This window comes from Psittacula echo (genome assembly GCF_963264785.1).
Source record: "Psittacula echo genome assembly, chromosome: 22".
Lineage (NCBI taxonomy): Eukaryota > Metazoa > Chordata > Aves > Psittaciformes > Psittacidae > Psittacula > Psittacula echo.
Window position 1 is genome coordinate 222,202 of NC_137758.1, and position 18,435 is coordinate 240,636.

At 48.2% G+C, this 18,435-nt stretch overlaps 1 protein-coding gene across 1 annotated transcript; it reads right to left on the minus strand.

Annotated features, from left to right (window-relative positions):
• Window positions 1-518: 518 nt before the first annotated feature.
• PTPN22 (protein tyrosine phosphatase non-receptor type 22) lies at window positions 519-17,881 on the minus strand. The gene is made up of 21 exons (XM_080632938.1): window positions 17,139-17,881; window positions 14,751-14,859; window positions 14,395-14,471; window positions 13,343-13,438; window positions 12,833-12,871; window positions 12,430-12,501; window positions 12,279-12,338; window positions 11,745-11,887; window positions 11,208-11,274; window positions 10,296-10,373; window positions 9,267-9,359; window positions 7,811-7,887; window positions 6,249-7,009; window positions 5,173-5,259; window positions 4,900-5,030; window positions 4,348-4,375; window positions 3,883-3,963; window positions 3,389-3,492; window positions 2,710-2,740; window positions 1,968-2,045; window positions 519-1,297 (listed from the first exon to the last, which is right to left on the minus strand). Exons 1-21 carry the CDS (start codon window positions 17,223-17,225, stop codon window positions 1,233-1,235), a joined length of 2,364 nt encoding a protein of 787 aa, XP_080489064.1. The 5' UTR covers window positions 17,226-17,881; the 3' UTR covers window positions 519-1,232.
• Between the last annotated feature and the right edge of the window lie 554 nt (window positions 17,882-18,435).

Consider the following 18,435-nt stretch of genomic DNA (forward strand, 5'->3'; position numbering starts at 1 on the left):
TGGTGTGTGCGGCAGCGGAGGCGTGGTTTGGTGTCATGGCGGCGGCGGCTGAGGCGCTCGCTTATCTCGGGGCGGACCAGCCAGGACCGCAACAAATAAACGTTATTTTTAAGTCATTGCTCGCGCGTCGAATCACCTGGGCTGGGAAAGCCCTTTAAGCTCATCCAGTCCAGTCTTTACCCCAGCACTGCCAAGGCCACCACTAACCCATGGCACTGAGGCCTCGTCTCCACTGTGTGTGAGCACTTGCAGGGACGGTGACTCCAGCCCTGCCCTGGGCAGCCTGTTCCAATGCCTGAGCACCCTCTGGGGAAGGAATTGTTCCTCAGCTCCATCTAAACCTGCCCTGCTGCAGCTTGAGGCTGTGCCCTCTTGTCCCATCCCTTGTTCTTTGGGCTCTCAGCCTTTCCTCCCACAGCTTCCCAGTCCTTGGATCTTTGTGGCCTTTCTCTGGACCTTCTCAAGCCTGTTGACATCTTTTTTGTATAGCAGGGACCACAACTGAATACAGTATTCCAGGTAGATTGGGTTTCCCTTTAATTTAAAAAAAAAATTTAAAAAAAAGGAAAAAAAAGAAAACTACATTGTTTTCCTCTTTCTATGGAAAAAATAATCATTACCAAGTCATTTTCCAGACAGCAGGGGCAGTTTGGTCAGGGAATTCTGCAGCCTGGTACACTGGTTTAGTTTCTATATGATCAGTTGGCATCTCGGTCTTACCAAAGATCTAGATAAATTATCTGGTGTGCTCACATGTAAAAAGAACTTAGAAGTTATTTCTGAAATGAGAGATGCTCGTCCTTGTCACTCCAAGTGATGTAAACATTTAAGGAATTTGACTCCTTAAGTGTCTTTGATTGTGGTAAACCTACACGTGTGAGTGAAGTCAGGCAGATGCTGTGTCTGCACCATCCGCAGTCTTGTCCTGCATTGGTCCATGCTGTTGGCCTTCCATATCATTCAGGAGTCTTCACTAGATCCTATCACCAGTTTGCTCTGCTGGTTTAGAAAGCTCAAATCCATCCTTTTGCAGAGGATGCATTCCAAAACACAACAAAAAAATTATCCCTGCTTAGGATAAAATATGCTGGGTTTCATTTCCATCCTGCTATAAATTAACTGAAGGTGCTGGGCTGCTGGTACTTTCATATTCTTCTTTACTTCAAAACTTTAGTTAATGAATGAGCAAGTAGTGCCTTACAAATCTGCAACACCAAATCTGTTAAGTGTACCTAAATATCCCATGCTGGTGGCGGCTTTCTTGGTCCTTTAGGTTTTGAAAATCGATTTGCAAAGCCTAGGAAAAAGACATGTTTCTTTAATGCAACAAATTCGGTGCGGTATAGAAGTTGATGATGTAATTCCTTAATAACACGGTACTTGAAAATAGTTGTAATTTCAGTTCTTTCGCAAACTTTAATGCATATCTATGGGGGTGTGTATATATATAATACACGGTAGACAAGCAACATCCTGTAGTTGTAAGTCAAATGATGCCAAAAATGTCTATCAGAAAATACCATCATTATAGCATGAATATCAAGGTAACTAGATTTTATGCACAATCTGATAAATATTTGCTCTCTAGTAGATTTTCAAATGGAAAATGGTATTTCTCCTATGCCGTATTATACAAGGCAGCAGCCTAATGGCAATGCTACAGCTTTGTATTTTTCTTCTTCTGTCTCTGTTGCCACATAAAAGCTTTCAGATACAGGAGAGCCAAATACATGCTTCAGCCTCCTCACACACCAAGAAACATTTGTCAGAGTAGGTTTGAGCATTTGTGTTTTCCATCCTTATGTGTTCATTAAACACTTTGCAAATGAAGTTGTAAATATGTACAAAATAACAAGCATTACTTGCAGTGTTCCTAATTTGGTTGCGTACTGCCTGGTACCTGCATTTAGGTTTTCATAAAACAGGCACTTCCTACACAAAAAAAAAATACAAAGAGAAGAACATACCAAAGTTAAGGAAGGACCTGGAATTGTTTGACGGGGCAGAATCTGGTGCTTTTGTCAGTGAAGATGGACTACAGATGCCTAGAAATGAAAAAAACAGACTGAAGCAGTTTGTCACTGGGGTAATAGCCTGAAGAGCTGGACTCTGACACAGCTATGGGAAAACACGTACTGCCATAGGCACGATGGCACCAGGCATGGATGATTTTCCAGCACGAGACAAAACTAAGTACTTTCACACTAGCAGAGCCCGAGTACCACACTTTTTTAACAACATTATTTGCTTGTAGCAGGGAGCAAGTGTACTACTGCAGAGCAATCCACTGGGAAACAGTTTGCTCAGTGCTTTAAACAGTTTGAACAGTCCTATATTCAAGCCAAGCATTAGAATTTTAGATCAAAAGGAACCTAATGAGGAACTCCTCTATATAGATAGGGCAGAGTCCAGGATGGAGCTCACATTCCAAACACTGACTTGAATGACCTGAGGAATTCAGTAATTTGGGTACACTGGAGCTGTCCCCAAGGGCATTACAAGGGCACCCTTAGGATGCTCCTAAAGCAGCTTTTGCTATACAGATGTGATGGTACTCAGCTGGCCAGCTCTGCATCCTACTCCGAAGTAGGCAGGCATGCAGTGTTTCACACTGCACAAGTTCAGGTTCCCGGAAGTTCAGTCACAACTGTTTCCTTATTTACTTGCTTAAAGTCATCAGGAAGATGCACATTAGCCTGAGAAACTTACTCTTCCTCATGTTTTTCAGTATTTTCAAGCTCTGTGAAAAAAATCAGAAAAAAGCGAAAGAAGGCTTGATGGAAAAAAATGTAGCAAGCAATAGGTCAGCTACTGTGATAAAGAGAATTTACTGATAAATACACACATATCACGTCTCATAGAAAGTATTGTGCCTAGCAGCTGAGGCTGAAGGGCAGACTTTTGCCATTCACTTTGTGCCTGGCTCTTTTCCAGCCATCCTGAATGTCACCAGTTTGTAGTCTTCTTGCTGTTTCCTCAGCTGCTTTTCTGCCCAACCATAACATCCCCAAGTACAATTGCTCGTGAGGATACTTAACTAGGGCCGCAAGAGGAGACTGCTCATGAGCAGACTCATGTAGAGAGTCTGACTCCACTCGAGCAGCTTTTTTCCCAGAGGAACTGGTGCTTCAGGTGGACATAGCACCAAGGAATAACCCTTTGCACGGGTATGACTGTAGCTCTGTTCCTACTGCAGGCAGTGGGTTTGTTTGCAGGTTCTACTGCAGACTGGTTTTAGCAGTCTCATTTCCTTGCCATAAACAAGGGGGTCTCAAAGCAGGCAATTTTCACAAGGTTAGCAGTGAGAAAGTAGCAATAGCTGTGGCTAGAATGATCTCTTCTTCTCACCCTCTCCATTTGCAATAGCTTTGTCTTGCCTTGTGTTTACCTTGCTTCTCCTGAAGCAGTTGGTAGACTCTTTTGATGATGTTTTAGCAGCATTGCTGTCCAAGCCCTCAGGACACATAGAATTTCTTGCAGTGGGCTGCAGACCTGGGTACACACATAAGAACATTCTCAGTGGTCTTTCATGAATCCTTCTGCCTTTTCTGTTGCTTTCCATTTCCTCTAATGCAGCAGTTATAAACATTTCCAGCAGGTCCCCTAGTTCATTGAATCACAGAGTGGTTTGGGTTGGAAAGGACCTTAAAGTTCATCCAGTTCCAACCCCGTGCCATGGGCAGGGACACCTTCCACTAGAGCAGGGTGCTCCAGTTGCATTTATTTTCTCTGTGTCTGCTGAACTCTCCTGCAGTTGAGTCCTGAAGCGCTACTGTTGGTAATGCTCTGAACAAAGGAGCCACGATCTCCTCAGCTATCTACAGGTTTAGGTGTAAGTGTAAGATCTTGGTTATGTGCTGAAGAAAAGAACTTGTCACTCACTTGCAGCATCAGCAAGAACAAATGAGTTCGGGGTTCTTTCAGGAAGCGGGGGAGGAGAGCTAGAGCAATCCCAGGTTGTCTCTGAGAAAGCAAAGATAAAAGAGCTGGTTGCCTAGCTTTAAATATACACATCTCAGTGCACTGAGAGGTCCACAGCACTCTACCCTGCATCCAGTCATCTCAAAGGAAACACACAACATGCAGCAAAAGACATGACAGCCCTCAGCCATGAGGAACGTCGCAGTGCACAGGGAGAGAGATGAGAGCTGATTAGGAAATAAAAACCTACCAGTTCCTTTGGTTGCAGAACTGTCTAGTTCTGTTTAAAATGATTTAGTTGCAGAACTGTTTAGCAACACAAAATTTCCATTGACTGAGCACAAATCCTAAAGACTAAATACGCTAAAGCAGTACAAAGCAGACCTTACTTCAAAGATAGCTTATCCCAGCATTAAACTTTTATACCTGTTTGTGGGCGCCGAAGCTTCACACTCTGGAAACAAAAAGCAGGGAAAGCATTTAAAATTCCTGCAACCAAATGTCATTCTCTTGCATGCAGGCAAGCCAGAGAAGACAAGGAAATGATGTTATGTGCAAACACCCTCCCACACACAGCCCCATACTCATGTAATGGAAGATAGACTTACGCCTTATTGTTTCACTTGACAAAGCTATAATTGAAGCTATGATCAAAGATGCCTTAATTTTGTTCAGCTCCTGCCTGTTCCCCAGGGCAGTGTAAACCTCAGTGGATCACTAACTTCCTGTCTTCATTATCCTTCTCTAAATGAGTGACAGTATGTACGGGATTTAAGACCCCAAAAGATAATGTTTGGAGTAAAGTAGGTGTTGGTAAGGAGAAGCCTGACTGAGACCACCTCTTCTTTTCAGTCCTGAGCCCTGAAATAATTTATGGAAGGTATACAGTGCTAAAAGTAGGATCTTACAAAAGGAAACACAAGAAGGAAATCAGTGTAGTGATAGTGCTAGAGAAGAAGTAGAAAGCCACTTTCGTACCTTACATGGTCTCAGTCTCACTGAGTCATTGAACACCTCTGAGTGAGACTCACCACTCTGCTCCAGAGAGGTTCCAATATGTGTGTCTCTGGCTGGAAGCTGAAAATCAGAAGTTGCCACAGGAAATTGCCCTAGAAGCAATTGAACACAAGAGAGGTCGTTTCCCATCCCAAGCAGCCAGGGCAAAGGCACTGCCAGAGGCTACAATACCAAACAAAGAAGGGAAGAGCCCTCAGAGCCCTTCTTAGCCCCTGCTTTTTTAAATGCACTTACCAGAGTCACTGGCCACGATAAAGGACTCAGGGGTTCGCTCAGGCAGGGGTGGAGGATCATCATCATCATCTGGCTCTGGTGGTGTGGCTGATTGGAGAGACAGGGACATGCATGGCACAGCACAGCAGCAGAACTACAGACCTTTTGGAGACTCAGAGCTGGCTGCCCTTGCCCAACCACACACCAGAGATGGTGGTGAAACACCTCTAAACTGTAGTTAAAGATCCAAATAGCCCTTGGCACCAATTCACCTGGCACTAGCTACATGGCCCTAAGGGCAGACTTCTAGCAGTGTTGCCTGCAGAACTCCCATTGCACAGAGCCCAGAACACAGCCAAGCCCACAGCTGGCAGTACCATTGCTGCTTGGCTTGTGCTGCAACTCCCATAACTTCTCAAGTCTCTAGCATCTAGATAAGGAGCACACTGTTGTGACACTGAATGCTAAATGGCCTGAGTAGGACAAAGCTGAGCAGATGCCAAAGCTGTGGAGAGTGGGAAATATCCAACTGTGCCAGGACTGAAAAAACCAAGGAATAATTAATTTTACCTTCTACATACTGCAGGTCATGGTTTTAAGGCTACAGAACTGGGCAAAAAGCTAATGTTAAAGTCCTGGTTCTCTCACTGTCAGTGGGATGTCAGCATCCCGCTGCACAACACTACAGGAAGGAGTGGGTTTCGAGCTGGCAACTAGATCCTCAGCAAAAACCATTTCTGGGAGCTTTCTGAACATTTCTTGGAGCACTCTTGTTTTAAGGCTTGGTTGGCACCAATCCCTGCCTGCCTTTGAGAGCTGTACAGAGGTTGACACAGGAGTCCAGAGCAGCTGGGTAATGCAAACCCCCAAATCAGGCTGTTCTGAAAAATGTTGCTTTGTTATTATAGGAAAACTTTAAGGCAGGAAGAAATGAGTGTGAGGATGAAACCAGTTGCTCCCTCAGCTCCTATGGGAATGCAGTCCTGAGGAGCAGCTACAGCCCTGCCTGGACACCAAAAGCCAACATTTGCTACCCTCTCCTGTACGCCACTATCCAGAGGGACCAAGCCCAGTTTGTCACATGCCACACCACTTACTCAGGGAGGATATCCTCTCGTCCTGCAGCAGGGGAGTGTGGTGGGATGCAGATCTGAATGGTAGGGAGCTGGCCACAGCAGGCTGTAGTGGAGCACTCACAGCACAAGGAAGGAGAAGTGCATCCTGGCTCTCTGCAAAGCACTCAGTAAACACTGGGGACGTGGGTTCATCTGGGGATAGTGAAGAGAAGTAGGGGTCTTCTGCTGAGCAGAAGCAAGAGTGAGGACGTTGCCCATGGTCCCTGTGCTTTGGAGGGCCATCCGCTTCTTGCCTCAAGTGGTTCAGCTCAACAGGGGAAAATCTATCCTGCTTCTTCATCTGAAAGCTTGAGGCACAGGCATTTGGCAACCGCGAACACGAACCAGGCTTTGCATCCCCTCTGTCCCATTCCCAGCCTTCTCCCTGCTGTGCCAGCACAAAAGGGGTCGATGCAACCCATGTTAGAGGTGCCTTGCCATGAGGTCCTCTCCTGCCTGCTCCCTTTGGCTCCAGGTTCAGAAGCAGCTGCTCAGGAGAGATGTGTTTGAAATCCAAACTGTGGTGTTTCTGAAAAGCATCCCCAGTGCCCCACTTCTCAGCAGTTGCTGCCTTCCTGCAGGTGATGCAGTTCAAAGTGCCAAAGGAAATGGCCTGTCTGATGGGAGGGACTCCACATGCAGAGCTCTTGTATACTCCTGTGGCAGACAACGATGTCAGGGATGCTTTGCTTTGTACCACTGGAGGAAGATGCTGATGCACATCTTGCTTCTCTTGCTCTGAACTGCAACAAAGCACCGTGATGTGGAGTCAAAGCCATCTAGTACTCAGAAATCTCTGTTAGCCTATTAACAAGGCCCCGCAACATTGCTCGTAAGATCAGATCCATCCCCCAGGAATGCAGAGCCCAGCTCAGCCTCAAGCAAGGAGTGCAGGGAAGGACACAAATAGTGCCCCATTTGAACACCATTAAAATGGTGAACAGAGAAAACCCCTTTATGAAGGTAAACTGTACCAAACCCCAAAATTATTTATGGAAAGCAGACATTGCAAACCAAACCATGCCTGCAGGAAGATCCTGTCACCCTCTGAAGCTACCCATGTTGGCAAATGGGACTTCTCAGGCTTTCTATTGCTACAGCAAGAGGCACTGGAGCAGCCCATGCAGATGAAAGATGGGACCAATCTAGGAGCACAGCTCCAGCCAGAGGGCTGAGATGAACCAGCACTGGGGTGTGTCCGTGTGTGTGAGCCTTTTTATACTGCTCTGCAAGGTGTTTTCAGTTCATATGTAGGAAAACCGTGAAACATGCCCAAGGGCAGAAGAGCGAGACACAGGATGGCATGCAGGGAAGAGACTGGGACTCAGTCTTGGAGACACATCAGTAAGAAGAGCAGGAATTACGTTAGGAACAAACGTGAGAGTCAAAGTAGGACACAAGGGAGGCTGCAGATCCTGCTGACAGCTGAAATGCAGCATTCAAAGAGAACTGTGTCACAAAACATACAGTAAAAAATGCCCTTCCTGAAATCCTGTGGGTGCCTGAAAACACTAACCCAGGGAGTACTCGTGCTATGGCCTTACCAGGTTAATAAACTCAGGGAATAAATATCTTCCACTGGACTCAGAAGTGGCTTGGCTGCAGGATGCTTTGTTTGTACCTAGTGAAAGAAAAGGTTAGGAAACAAGAGTGAGGAGGAGAAATGCAAAGAACACAAACAGCCTATTTCAGGACCTGGAATTTGTGCCAACTACTTTCAATTATTAATGCAGTTTGGAAATGACAAACACCGACTTGAAAACACCAAGTTGGAGCTGAAAACTGGGTGCAGGACCTCCTCAACAGCAGTTCCTTCTGAAGGGAGAGCCCACCAAGCTGTCCAACCATCCAGCTGTTCCAGACACCTGCAATACAGCCTGCACAGACCACTCTGCCCGCTGGACTCCCCCAGCCTGGCTAGTTGGGCACTGGCTTCATTTGTGACACTTCAGGTCATGCTCATCCCCTCTGCTCTGAAAAGTGCTTTCAGAGGGCCATGAGCTCTGGGCAGGGAAGAGGTTGGGCCAGGAGCTACAAAATCACATCTAGACTTGAACCATTTCCTGCACTTTATGTCAGCCTGGTCTTTCATCTCTTTTGCTTACAGACTGTTCACAACTCATAGAAAGAGGCTCTTCACAGCTCTTTCCTCATGCAGCTTTGGCTTGGAACATCCTGTGGATCCTCTGGCAAAACTGAGGCACAAGTCCCATAGCAGGATCCTATTCCCAATTCTTTAGACAAAAGCCTCTGACAAAACAAACTAACTGTAATCTTTAGCCTTTGCAATGCATTTTCTTCAGCCAGCTTGCAAACAGCTACACAGGAAAGGCAAGGTTTGTGCCAGCAGTCACAGGAGAACAACAAAAGCAAAGCAAAGCTTAACCGTGGATGTTTTGGATGTTCCTGTTCATATGCAACTTCATACCAAGCCCCTGTTGTTTTTCCTTGGAGGTGTATCAGATGTGAAAGGCTTTGACATGGTTTTCACAAGATATTTTAGCCTTCCCTCTGCCACAGACAGGCTGCAATGACAATTGCCTCACTCGCATACCCCAATGCTGCAGGCTAATACTCCTAGCCATACCACCTTGTGTGCCCAAGCTTCCCAACCTAGACTGAAAGGCATCCTGTCACTTGCAAGCACTCCATGAAAACAGGTCTCTCACTGGCACATCCGCATGGAAATCAGCTGCTGCTGTAGAAAGCTGGTGCTTTTCTATTCACTCATTACATTAAACAATCATAAACATCTACAGAAAATGGGCTTGAGATGGAAGGAAATTTAGCTCTTGCTTGAGGCTAAATTCTGTGATAAGCATTGCACCTTCAGGGAAACAGCTGGATTCTCATGCGTTAACTTGAAAAGAGACTCAGTTTGGGCATCAAGGATAGCAGAAAACATGGGGATTCATTCCAGCTCCACAGAGGAGACCTCTGCAGAAGGCATCAAGGTTAGAGCCAGTGTGCCCGAGGCATGTTTAACCCGGGGACTTTTACCTGTGAAGCAGCAGAGTCTTCCTGGGCATCGAGTGCTTCAATCTGCCTTTTGAAGAGCTCAATCACCGCATCATAAACCAGCTCATACTGCTCCTGTGTTCCAGACAAATAAACCACATGTGAGAGCCAGCATCTGCAGCACTCCAATGGTCACCTGCTACCCAAATCAAGCAGCAGCCCCTGAGAGAAGCTGCCACTTTCCAGTCCATCAGCAGGGTAAATTCTCAGAAGGCGTAGAAGCCACAACTTTCACAGGTTCAGACTGAAGCACTTGGGGGGTTTTGGGTGCACAAGCAATGCTGGTCTGCATTGAGCTTCCTCTCAGCTTCTCAGCTAAGTTCCCACTCAATTTCCTGGCCAGTCCCTAGTTTCACAGCATTCACATTTGATAAATCAGACTGCAAGCACTAAGCTCCAGCTGTGAACAGGGAAATGCTCAGCTATCAAATTAGTTTCTGCCAAATCAATCTGCTGTTCAGAAAAAGGACCTTGCAGAACATCTGCCCACTCCAGTCTCCAGCAGCACAACTGCCCTGTGTTTCATAGAATCACATAGAATCATAGAATAGTTAGGGTTGCAAAGGACCTTAAGATCATCCAGTTCCAACCCCATGCCATGGGCAGGGACCCCTCACACTAAACCATGTTGCTCAAGGCTATGTCCAACCTTGAACCTGGCCAACTCTGGCCTTGAACCCTGCCAGGGATGGAGCATTCACCACTTCTTTGGGCACCCTGTGCCAGCGCCTCAGCACCCTCACAGGAAAGAGCTTCTTCCTTAGATCCAACCTGAACTTCCCCTGTTTCAGTTTGAACCCATCACCCCTTGTCCTATCACCACAGTCCCTGATGAAGAGTCCCTCTCCAGCATCCTTGTAGCTCCCTTCAGGTATTGGAAGCTGCTCTGAGGTCTCCACGCAGCTCCTCTTCTCCAGGCTGAGCAGTCCTTATTGCGGACCCTCCTGGGGAACAGCTGAGATCCCAGTATAGACACCTGAGGTCCCAGTAGGTGACGTTTCCCAGACGTACCTTGGTCTGCACTATGGAAGGCCTTTGTGTGCGCATTTCCTGGATCAGACTGAAAACACTGAAGTTCACTGGAACGATCTTGCAAGAAAGAGAAAAGACACAAACGTACAGACAGGTCCAATTCCAAGCAGCTTCCACACCATGATGCAGTTTACAGAAGTGTCCAAAATCCGGGGCTGCCATTGCAGAAGGTTTTAACCAAAGACCTGCTTGAAGTGCTGTTTTTTCATTAGGAGCCAGCTTTCCTCCTCCCTCCTGCCTTGCACTCCACAGCAAATACACTTTTGATACCAGCATTGGTAACAGCTGTGAATAGCATGAAAGGCAAGACACTGATTTCCCAGATCAGTGGGCTCAGGGTTGCTGTAGCACAGAGAGCAGCCTCTCCTCTGCATCCCAGCAGCCTGCTGCATGGACAGGGATTACTTTGCATCCATTTTTACTGGTAAAGCAAGGTTTTAGTTTGGAAATGCTGGATTTCTGATGCTGAAGTGCAGAGAGACAAATGCAGCCAGTAAAGTCATCTTGAAGACTGAAGGCCAGCACAGAGCCACACTCCATGGTCTAAAGGTCCTGCCAGAAGGAGCAATGGAAGTGCTGCCCCATCAGTACAAGCATCAGGGACTGCTCCCATTGGGATGAGGAAGAGAGCAATGGCAATGGACTAATGCAGAGCCTAGAGAGAAGCAGCACAAACTGGGAATGGGATATCACTGGTTTGACCACTGCCATTCTCCAGTCAGGCAGGCTGCAGGGAGTTTGCATTCATGGCTGTCATCTGAAATACATCTGTGTGCATTCAGAGGGGGTAAAAGGGAGACGGAGGGGAGAGAGGAGGCAAGGAGGAGGCAGAGAGCTGGAGAGCTGCTGCAGGCCGTGCTGTAGGGAGGCACAGACCAGGCTGACACTCACCCTGTCCCTCAGCAGCTTCTGGGTGTAGTCGATTGCACAGATGACTCCTGTTCTCCCGCAGCCTGCACTGCAATGACAGTGACAGCAGGGTTGCTGGCAGAGCTCAGAGGGTGGCATGCTGTGTTTGCTCACAAGATCCACAACCTCCTGTGACCCTCCCATCCCACACCACAGCGGGTGCAGACCTTCACAACAGCCCTGTGCAGCTTCATCCCCCTCATATAAGGCTCTGCTGCAGGTGGGAAGGCACATCTCATGCTCCTGCAAACAGGCTCCATCCTCCTGTGGTAGGGCATGGACATGCCGAGTGTTGATGGTCTCTTAACTACACATGCTATTGCTGGCCTGATGTGTCTCCTTTCCTGCCACTCAGCTGTGTTAGCTGTCCTCAGAGGACACCTTTGCCTTAGGACTCCCTACAAGAGGAGCTTGGTGCAGGCTTGCACCCACTTCCACCCTCCCTGTGGCCACTCAAGAAGCAAGAGCATGAAGGACCGAGGTCTTGCAGTGCTTCCCCACCAGGGACCACTCACCCACCTGCAGTGGACGCAGATGGGGACACTGTCACCTGGCTGGTAGCAGCGAATCTCATCAATGAGCTCCAGGATGGGGTCAATGGAGGAGGGAACATTGTGGTCAGGCCAGTTTTTATAGTGGAACTGGTGGACAGTGCGTATTTCCTGCAAGAGAAGAGTAACAAGGGGTGGGACAAGAGGAAACGGCCTCAAATGCACGAGGGGAGGTTTAGATGGAGCTGAGGAACAATTCCTTCCCCAGAGGGTGCTCAGGCATTGGAACAGGCTGCCCAGGGCAGGGCTGCAGCCACCGGCCCTGCAAGTGTTCACACACCATGGAGACAAGGCCTCAGTGCCATGGGTTAGTGGTGGCCTTGGCAGTGATGGGAACTGTTGGACTGGATGAGCTGAAAGGGCTTTTCCAGCCTATCCATTCTATGACTCGAGGAGCACTGGTAGGGTCTGGGGCCACCCTTTGCCACCAAGGGGATGCTCCCTTGGGTGTAGACTGGGATGTCAGCACGGGCAGGGGAAGCTGATGTCCTCTCCTCCTTACCTCATTCAGGGCCACCTTTAACCTCCTAATCGCATACTCATTTTTCTTCTCTTCAGCTTCCTGCAGAACAAGTTAGAGTCACGTTTTCTGCAGATGACACGAGTTTCCAGCACAAGCGCTGTGACATGGTGCTGGTGGCAGCTGTACTCACACAGGCAATGGAGAAAGGACCGCACTGCAAGGGGGAGCCATCCACCTCTGCCCAGTACCGCTCGCATTTCTTCTGCGGTGAGAAGCAGGATGTATTTGATTATTCAGCACCAGCCCACCCACACCATCTCCTGTCACACTCTGCAGGACAAAAGTTGTGCTGGGAGGAGGCCTAGCTCTTGCCACAGCCTCCCCCCTTCCCTGGAGCCATCACTGCTGCTTTTTCCCTTCCAAAGAGGCCAGCTACACTACTGGGAATGGTTTAAGAATCTGCAGCTGGAGACTCAGGAAACATCTTGAATCAAACAGAAACTCGCTGTTGCTAACAAGGTTTATTACAAATTGCATCTCCCCCCCAGCCTTGGCACTGTCACAGCATAGGCCATCTCTGACACGTTACTTACCTTTCCCATTTCAAACTCCATACAAGCCATGACCACAGTCTGCAGAAAGAAGATGCATTAGAAAAGCTGGACCCAAGTTTCTTATCCAGGCAGGAAAATCCAACTCATCGCTTGCGGGTACTTAGCAGCAGTGAGGAAGTTCTGTGGGCTGCCCTTCCCAGAGACCTTGGGACATCACCCACAGCCTGGGTGCAAGGACCTTCCCCACTCAGAGCCCGAGCGCAGACAGCCACGAGCAGATTCCTGTCTCAGCATGTGCGGAGGGGGCTCACGGGGAGGATGTGGGGCACACACAACACCTGGAGTGAAACCCTGACATTCCCACTGTCTGCTTAGTCAAAAAGGCCTTCTGGATGGACAACTTTTCACAAAAAATACCAAACGAACATACCAAAAAACACTCAAACCCCAAAAAAAAACAAAAACCCCACCCCACTCCCCAAAAAAAACCCAACAAAAACCACACACAAACACACACACACAAAAAAGGCATCTAAATCTGCACCTTACCAGGACTTCGTACTCCCAAATCATCCTCCAAAAGTCAATGACAGTAGTGGGGAGGGGACCCTGGGTTGCAATGTAAGCTCTTGGCCCATAGACACCCTAAAACAGCATTCAAATCAGACATGGAGACATCTTCCTACAGGTCACTAGCAGAAACAAAGTAATTCTTCTTTCTGAATCTTACTTCTATTCAAGGAGCCCATTCATCATTTAGAAGGGCTTTTATATAGTTAAATTTTAGGCACCTACATCAAATTAAGCAACCAGAAACCAATGGTGTGCAAACCTCCCAAAGGCAGACCCAAGACAGGAAACTGGCTTGAGGTGGGATCTGCTCCCAGAGCCGCCAGTTCTTGCAGTGCATTTGGGAGCTTGATGGTGATGTTACCACATCTGCTCCAGCTCTGCAGTGTGCAGCTTGGCATATCTGTGGCTGTTGGCCAGAGAACAAACCATGATCCCCATGTGAAGATCTGTTCTTCTGCAGGCAGGTTACACAGAGCCCTTGGTCAGAATGGTGGAGAACGAAGGAAACCTTCTATCTGTCAGAGAGGGATCATGAGTGCAGGAAGAGTCCCAAAACACGTGGAGCTGCTGATGGAGAACAAGCCTGCATTGACCTACCCTGTTGCTTGCTGCTGAAGTGGGTCTCAGCTGTGCTGCAGTGCAAGACTTCCTGCCTGTGCATTGGTTTCAGGCAAGGTGACTCTGGCCACAAGCAATTTTGCACCATTGTCACCCACCAAAGGCAGTAACAGCAGCAAGGAAGCCAGGGCTGTGAACCACAAATTGTTCCACCACCTGCCCTGTGGTCCCTTGCCTGCCCTCCCCACGCATCCCTTGCTCTATAGCCTAGGGCCTGTGTGCTGCAAGGGGTGTTTTTGAAGGACTCACTGACTGTCCACATCCTTACATCAGTTATCCCTCAGCACAGCCCAGGAACTGCTGCATGGTCCTTTCCATCTCCACACGTGACCTGGCACAGCTCAGCCAGGCAGCACTAACAGCTGCTACTAACACCTCTGCACAGCAAAGCACTGTGAAAGTAGCAGTACCTTGATGAAGTTGGCATTGATGTAATGAGAATCTGTATCGGATGTAATCAGGGACAGCTCCACTCTGCTGTGGTCAACTGCAAGGCACAAAAGCAGAAGAAGCAGCAGTTACTGTTCATCTTTCATGGCAGCTGAGCTCCTCAGATTGCAGCAAAAGGTGCTTTGGAGGGGCATGTACATCAGAGGGCTCATCCCAGAGCAGCTGATGCCTCCTCCTGCGTGGAATTGCCACTAATTTAAGGCCAACTGACAGCCAGATACATGCTCCCATACGAGCAACTGTGCAGGCAGCTGGAGGATGAGAAGTGTTGAGCTAGGAATAAAACAAGGCTGAATAAGAACATACTCCAACCTACAGGGTAAGATATCCTTGTATCTGTTCTTCTTGATGTTCTCTGGTTGCTCAGATGCTGCTGTAGGGTAGATTTTATCTGATCTGTACTTTGTTGACTGCCTTTTCAGCTTCTGTGATGAAAGAAGGGAACAAATTACAGCAGCTGTGCTACATACAACACACTACTTGAGCGTACAGGGGTCAGGTTCAGTGGCACAAAGCAAGTGTGCACCATTAATTCTTTCCTAAGTGGCTTTTCACAAGGTACTCAGAGCAAAAATAGAGACAGAAGCCACCAGAGAGTCCCAGCACAAGCTTCTGAGCAATGGAAATTGTGTGCTGAGGCAGAGCCTACATGAGGCTCAGGCACGTAGGCTTCAGAAGTGAAATAATGATGCATTTATCCAGCACATAAAGCATCACCCTCACAAGTAAGTGACACACAGGGGACTCATTCTCAGTATAAATGGCACCCAGGTAAGAGGAGCAGCAATGTTGAACCACCTTTAACAACTGGTATCAGAAAAGACAGATAAATCAAATGATGTTTCTCACTTCGGTGAAGATGCTCCCATCTGTAGCTGCAAGCAGCAATGCTCAAGCTACTAAAGAGCACAAACAGAGCAAAGCAGCTACAGGCACCGATGAAAAAGAAACAAGGAGTCCTAGGATAGACCTTTAGGGGTACAAATCTCTCATCTCTTTCATTTCCAAGATGCTGCTTCAGTACTTTTGGAGAGTTCAAGCATCTTTTTTCCTGCTAAAGCATAGACTTTTATTTCACTGGCATCAGCTTCTAAATAAGGCACTGTTTGTTAGCAGCAACTTCAAAAGCACCATTCTTGCTGTATTTTTTCTTTCATAATATTCTGTCTGCCTCACCACTTTTCTTGTCACCAAGGGGTGCTTTTGATTTATGACCAAGGGATGTTTCTCTAATTAGTGTCTCTACAGGTTGACAACTATAGGGCAAATCTCACTTTCCCACCACCCAGTTGGGAAGAGCAAGTCATTGCCACTGCCTGTTGAGGCTTCTGTGCTTGCCAAAGTGGTAGCAGCTCAGGTCACCCTGGAGAGATCTCTTCCCAGTACAAGGGGAAATGCAGCTTTGACTATTTCCACCTTCCTTTTTGGTCAGGAAATTAGCTGTACATGTGGCTGCTAGAACTAGCCCATGCATGAGGGCCCGGCAGTCTGCACAGCACAGCACAGCAAGAGGGGGAAATTGAGCAACCTGTGACAGCACTTTGTTCCATGGAACAACAGACTGTCATTGCAAGCTCAGATGAACCACTTCCCTCCAACCCAGACACCTGGAAACCAAGCACTAAGCTTTTCCCAAGTGTTTGAAGTGCCAGCCTTCGCTGCTATGACAAAGCAGGGCTGGATCTTGTGAGAAGTAAGTAACCCCTGTACCTTCCTCAGGAACCACTGCCTGATGCAGCCCTTGTCTGGGGGAGCAGCTCAGAGCCGGTGGTTATTCTGGGGTTTGAGACAGCTCAGATCTTACAAATGGACCAGGTTTACCCTTCCCTATGTCTGCTAAAGATAGGCAATGCCTTTGCTTGTCAGAGCAGCTCAGCCAGCCTGCCGGAACAACCTTCCTCCAACAGCCAGCACCAGTCACCAGCTTTAACTGGGAGACAGTGGTTTGCCACCCAGTGATGTCAGAGAGCTCACAGATCAGCGCACTGCATCGATCTCAGCCAGCTGGACACTTCAGAATGAAGGGGTAGGTGAGAACCATCAGCATTTTGTCCTAGTTTTGCACTGAGGAAACAAGAAATCAGTTTCTGAGAGGGGCACTGGTGGATGTCAAGCACACACAGTCATTGAGGATGCATGCATGAGCCCTGCCACATAGCCAGCTCAGCGCTGGGGAAACAGCCCATCCAAGGGCTCAGGTCGCTGCCTACTCATGCCTTAGCCAAGGTGCCCAGTACCAATGAGAGGTGGAACAAGCTCAGGTCCACAGGGTGTTCCTCTGAACACCCGCTGCCTATTCTGCAGGTGGCACAGATGAAAGGAAAAAGAGAAAAGCTATGACAAGTGCAAGCTGGAGATCCCTGACAGGAGCACAGGTATCACAGATTGCAGTGGGGAGAATGGGCAGTACCTCCATGTTCCTCACTATATCCCCAGTTCCACTAGCAGGCAAAGTGAAACTGTCCTGAGAAGCACATTCACAAGGTAGAAAACAGGAAGCACTCAGGTAATCATGTAAAAAGCAAACTATTCAATTGCTCACATCTTTACATTCCTTTTACCCCAGTTACCTCCCATGTCTCTTTGTGCTGTGAAATTCATAGAAATCTTATTGTCACATGCAAATCACATCCCCGCTTGAGTAGTGACTGAGCAGTTCCCCTTAAAACCAACTGAAACAAACCTGTGCCTTAGGCAAACTTACCAAAAACTCCTCAGCAAACTTCTCTCGGTTGAGCTTCTTGCTTTGGGCCCTTTCCAGGTTTTGCAGCAGAATCTCCCTTTGGTCCATGCTGCCGGAGACTGAGCACGACCGGGCTGCCCCAACTGGGAACAGACATGTCAAGAGTGCGCGGCAGCGGAAAGCACCAGCTCGGAGAGCCCTGGCGGCAGGCTGTGGTTTACCAACTTCATCACAAGGCTTAAGGGAAATTAGTACGTAACAGATATCGTGGTCAAATAACAAAGCGCAACACACAACCTGGGGCCCTCCTTTTAAAAGCAGACATGCTTCACGTGAGCATCACAGCAAGGGGGGGGGGGCAGCCCGGAGCTGTGCCACCAAGGTGGTCAGATGTTGGAGACCAGAGACAAGCACCTCAACATCCGAGTTCTCTAAGGACCATGTCCAGCCGTCACCAGCAGCATCCAGGCCCTGGGGTCTCCACTGCCGGGCAGCTGGGGAAAAGGCTTCAGACTTAGAATGTGCTGCAACAAGAGTCCCCAAACCAGCATGCAAAATCCACAGCTCCCCTTTGCACTTGTAAATTACCCTGCTTTCCACATTTACTGCAGAATAGTGGAAGAATACATCAGGGAGATGCTGAGCAACCTGAACCTGGCTTGCACATGTTACTCCCTTGAGCTGCACAACTGCTGTACAAAAAAGATGTGGACAGGCTCGAGAGGGTCCAGAGAAGGGCCACAAAGATGAGCGAAGGTCTAGGAAGCTGTGGGAGGAAAGGCTGAGAGCTGGATCTTTTCAGCCTGGAGAAGAGCAGGCTCAGGGGAGACCTTGTCACCATGCGCCAGTATTTAAAGGGTGGCTACAAAGGCAACAGAGACTCCCTTTTGACAAGGAGTCCCATGGAAAGACGAGGGGTGATGGGCACGAGTTACACCTGGGGAGATTCTGACTGGACACGAGGAAAGTTTTCCCCAGTGAGAACACCCAGGCACTGCAATAATCTCCCCAGGGAAGTGCTGGATTCCCCAACACCAGACACTTAACCTTTGGCTGGACAGGGTGCTGGGACATCAAGTCTAGGTCACGCTTTGCCTGGAAAGGTTGGACCAGATGAGCCTGAGTTCATCCAGGTCTCTTTCCTCTCACCACAGTGGCTTCATGCTCAAATCTCAGCTCATTCCCGCTCCTGTTTCTCCAAGAGCATCCCTTTTTTTTACCTCTCTGGGTTCCAGCAGTTCCTTCCTCCCAGGCTGCTGGAAGCAAGGAAGGAAGGTCAGAGGAGTGGGAAAACATCTCATCTCTTTCCTGACTCAGT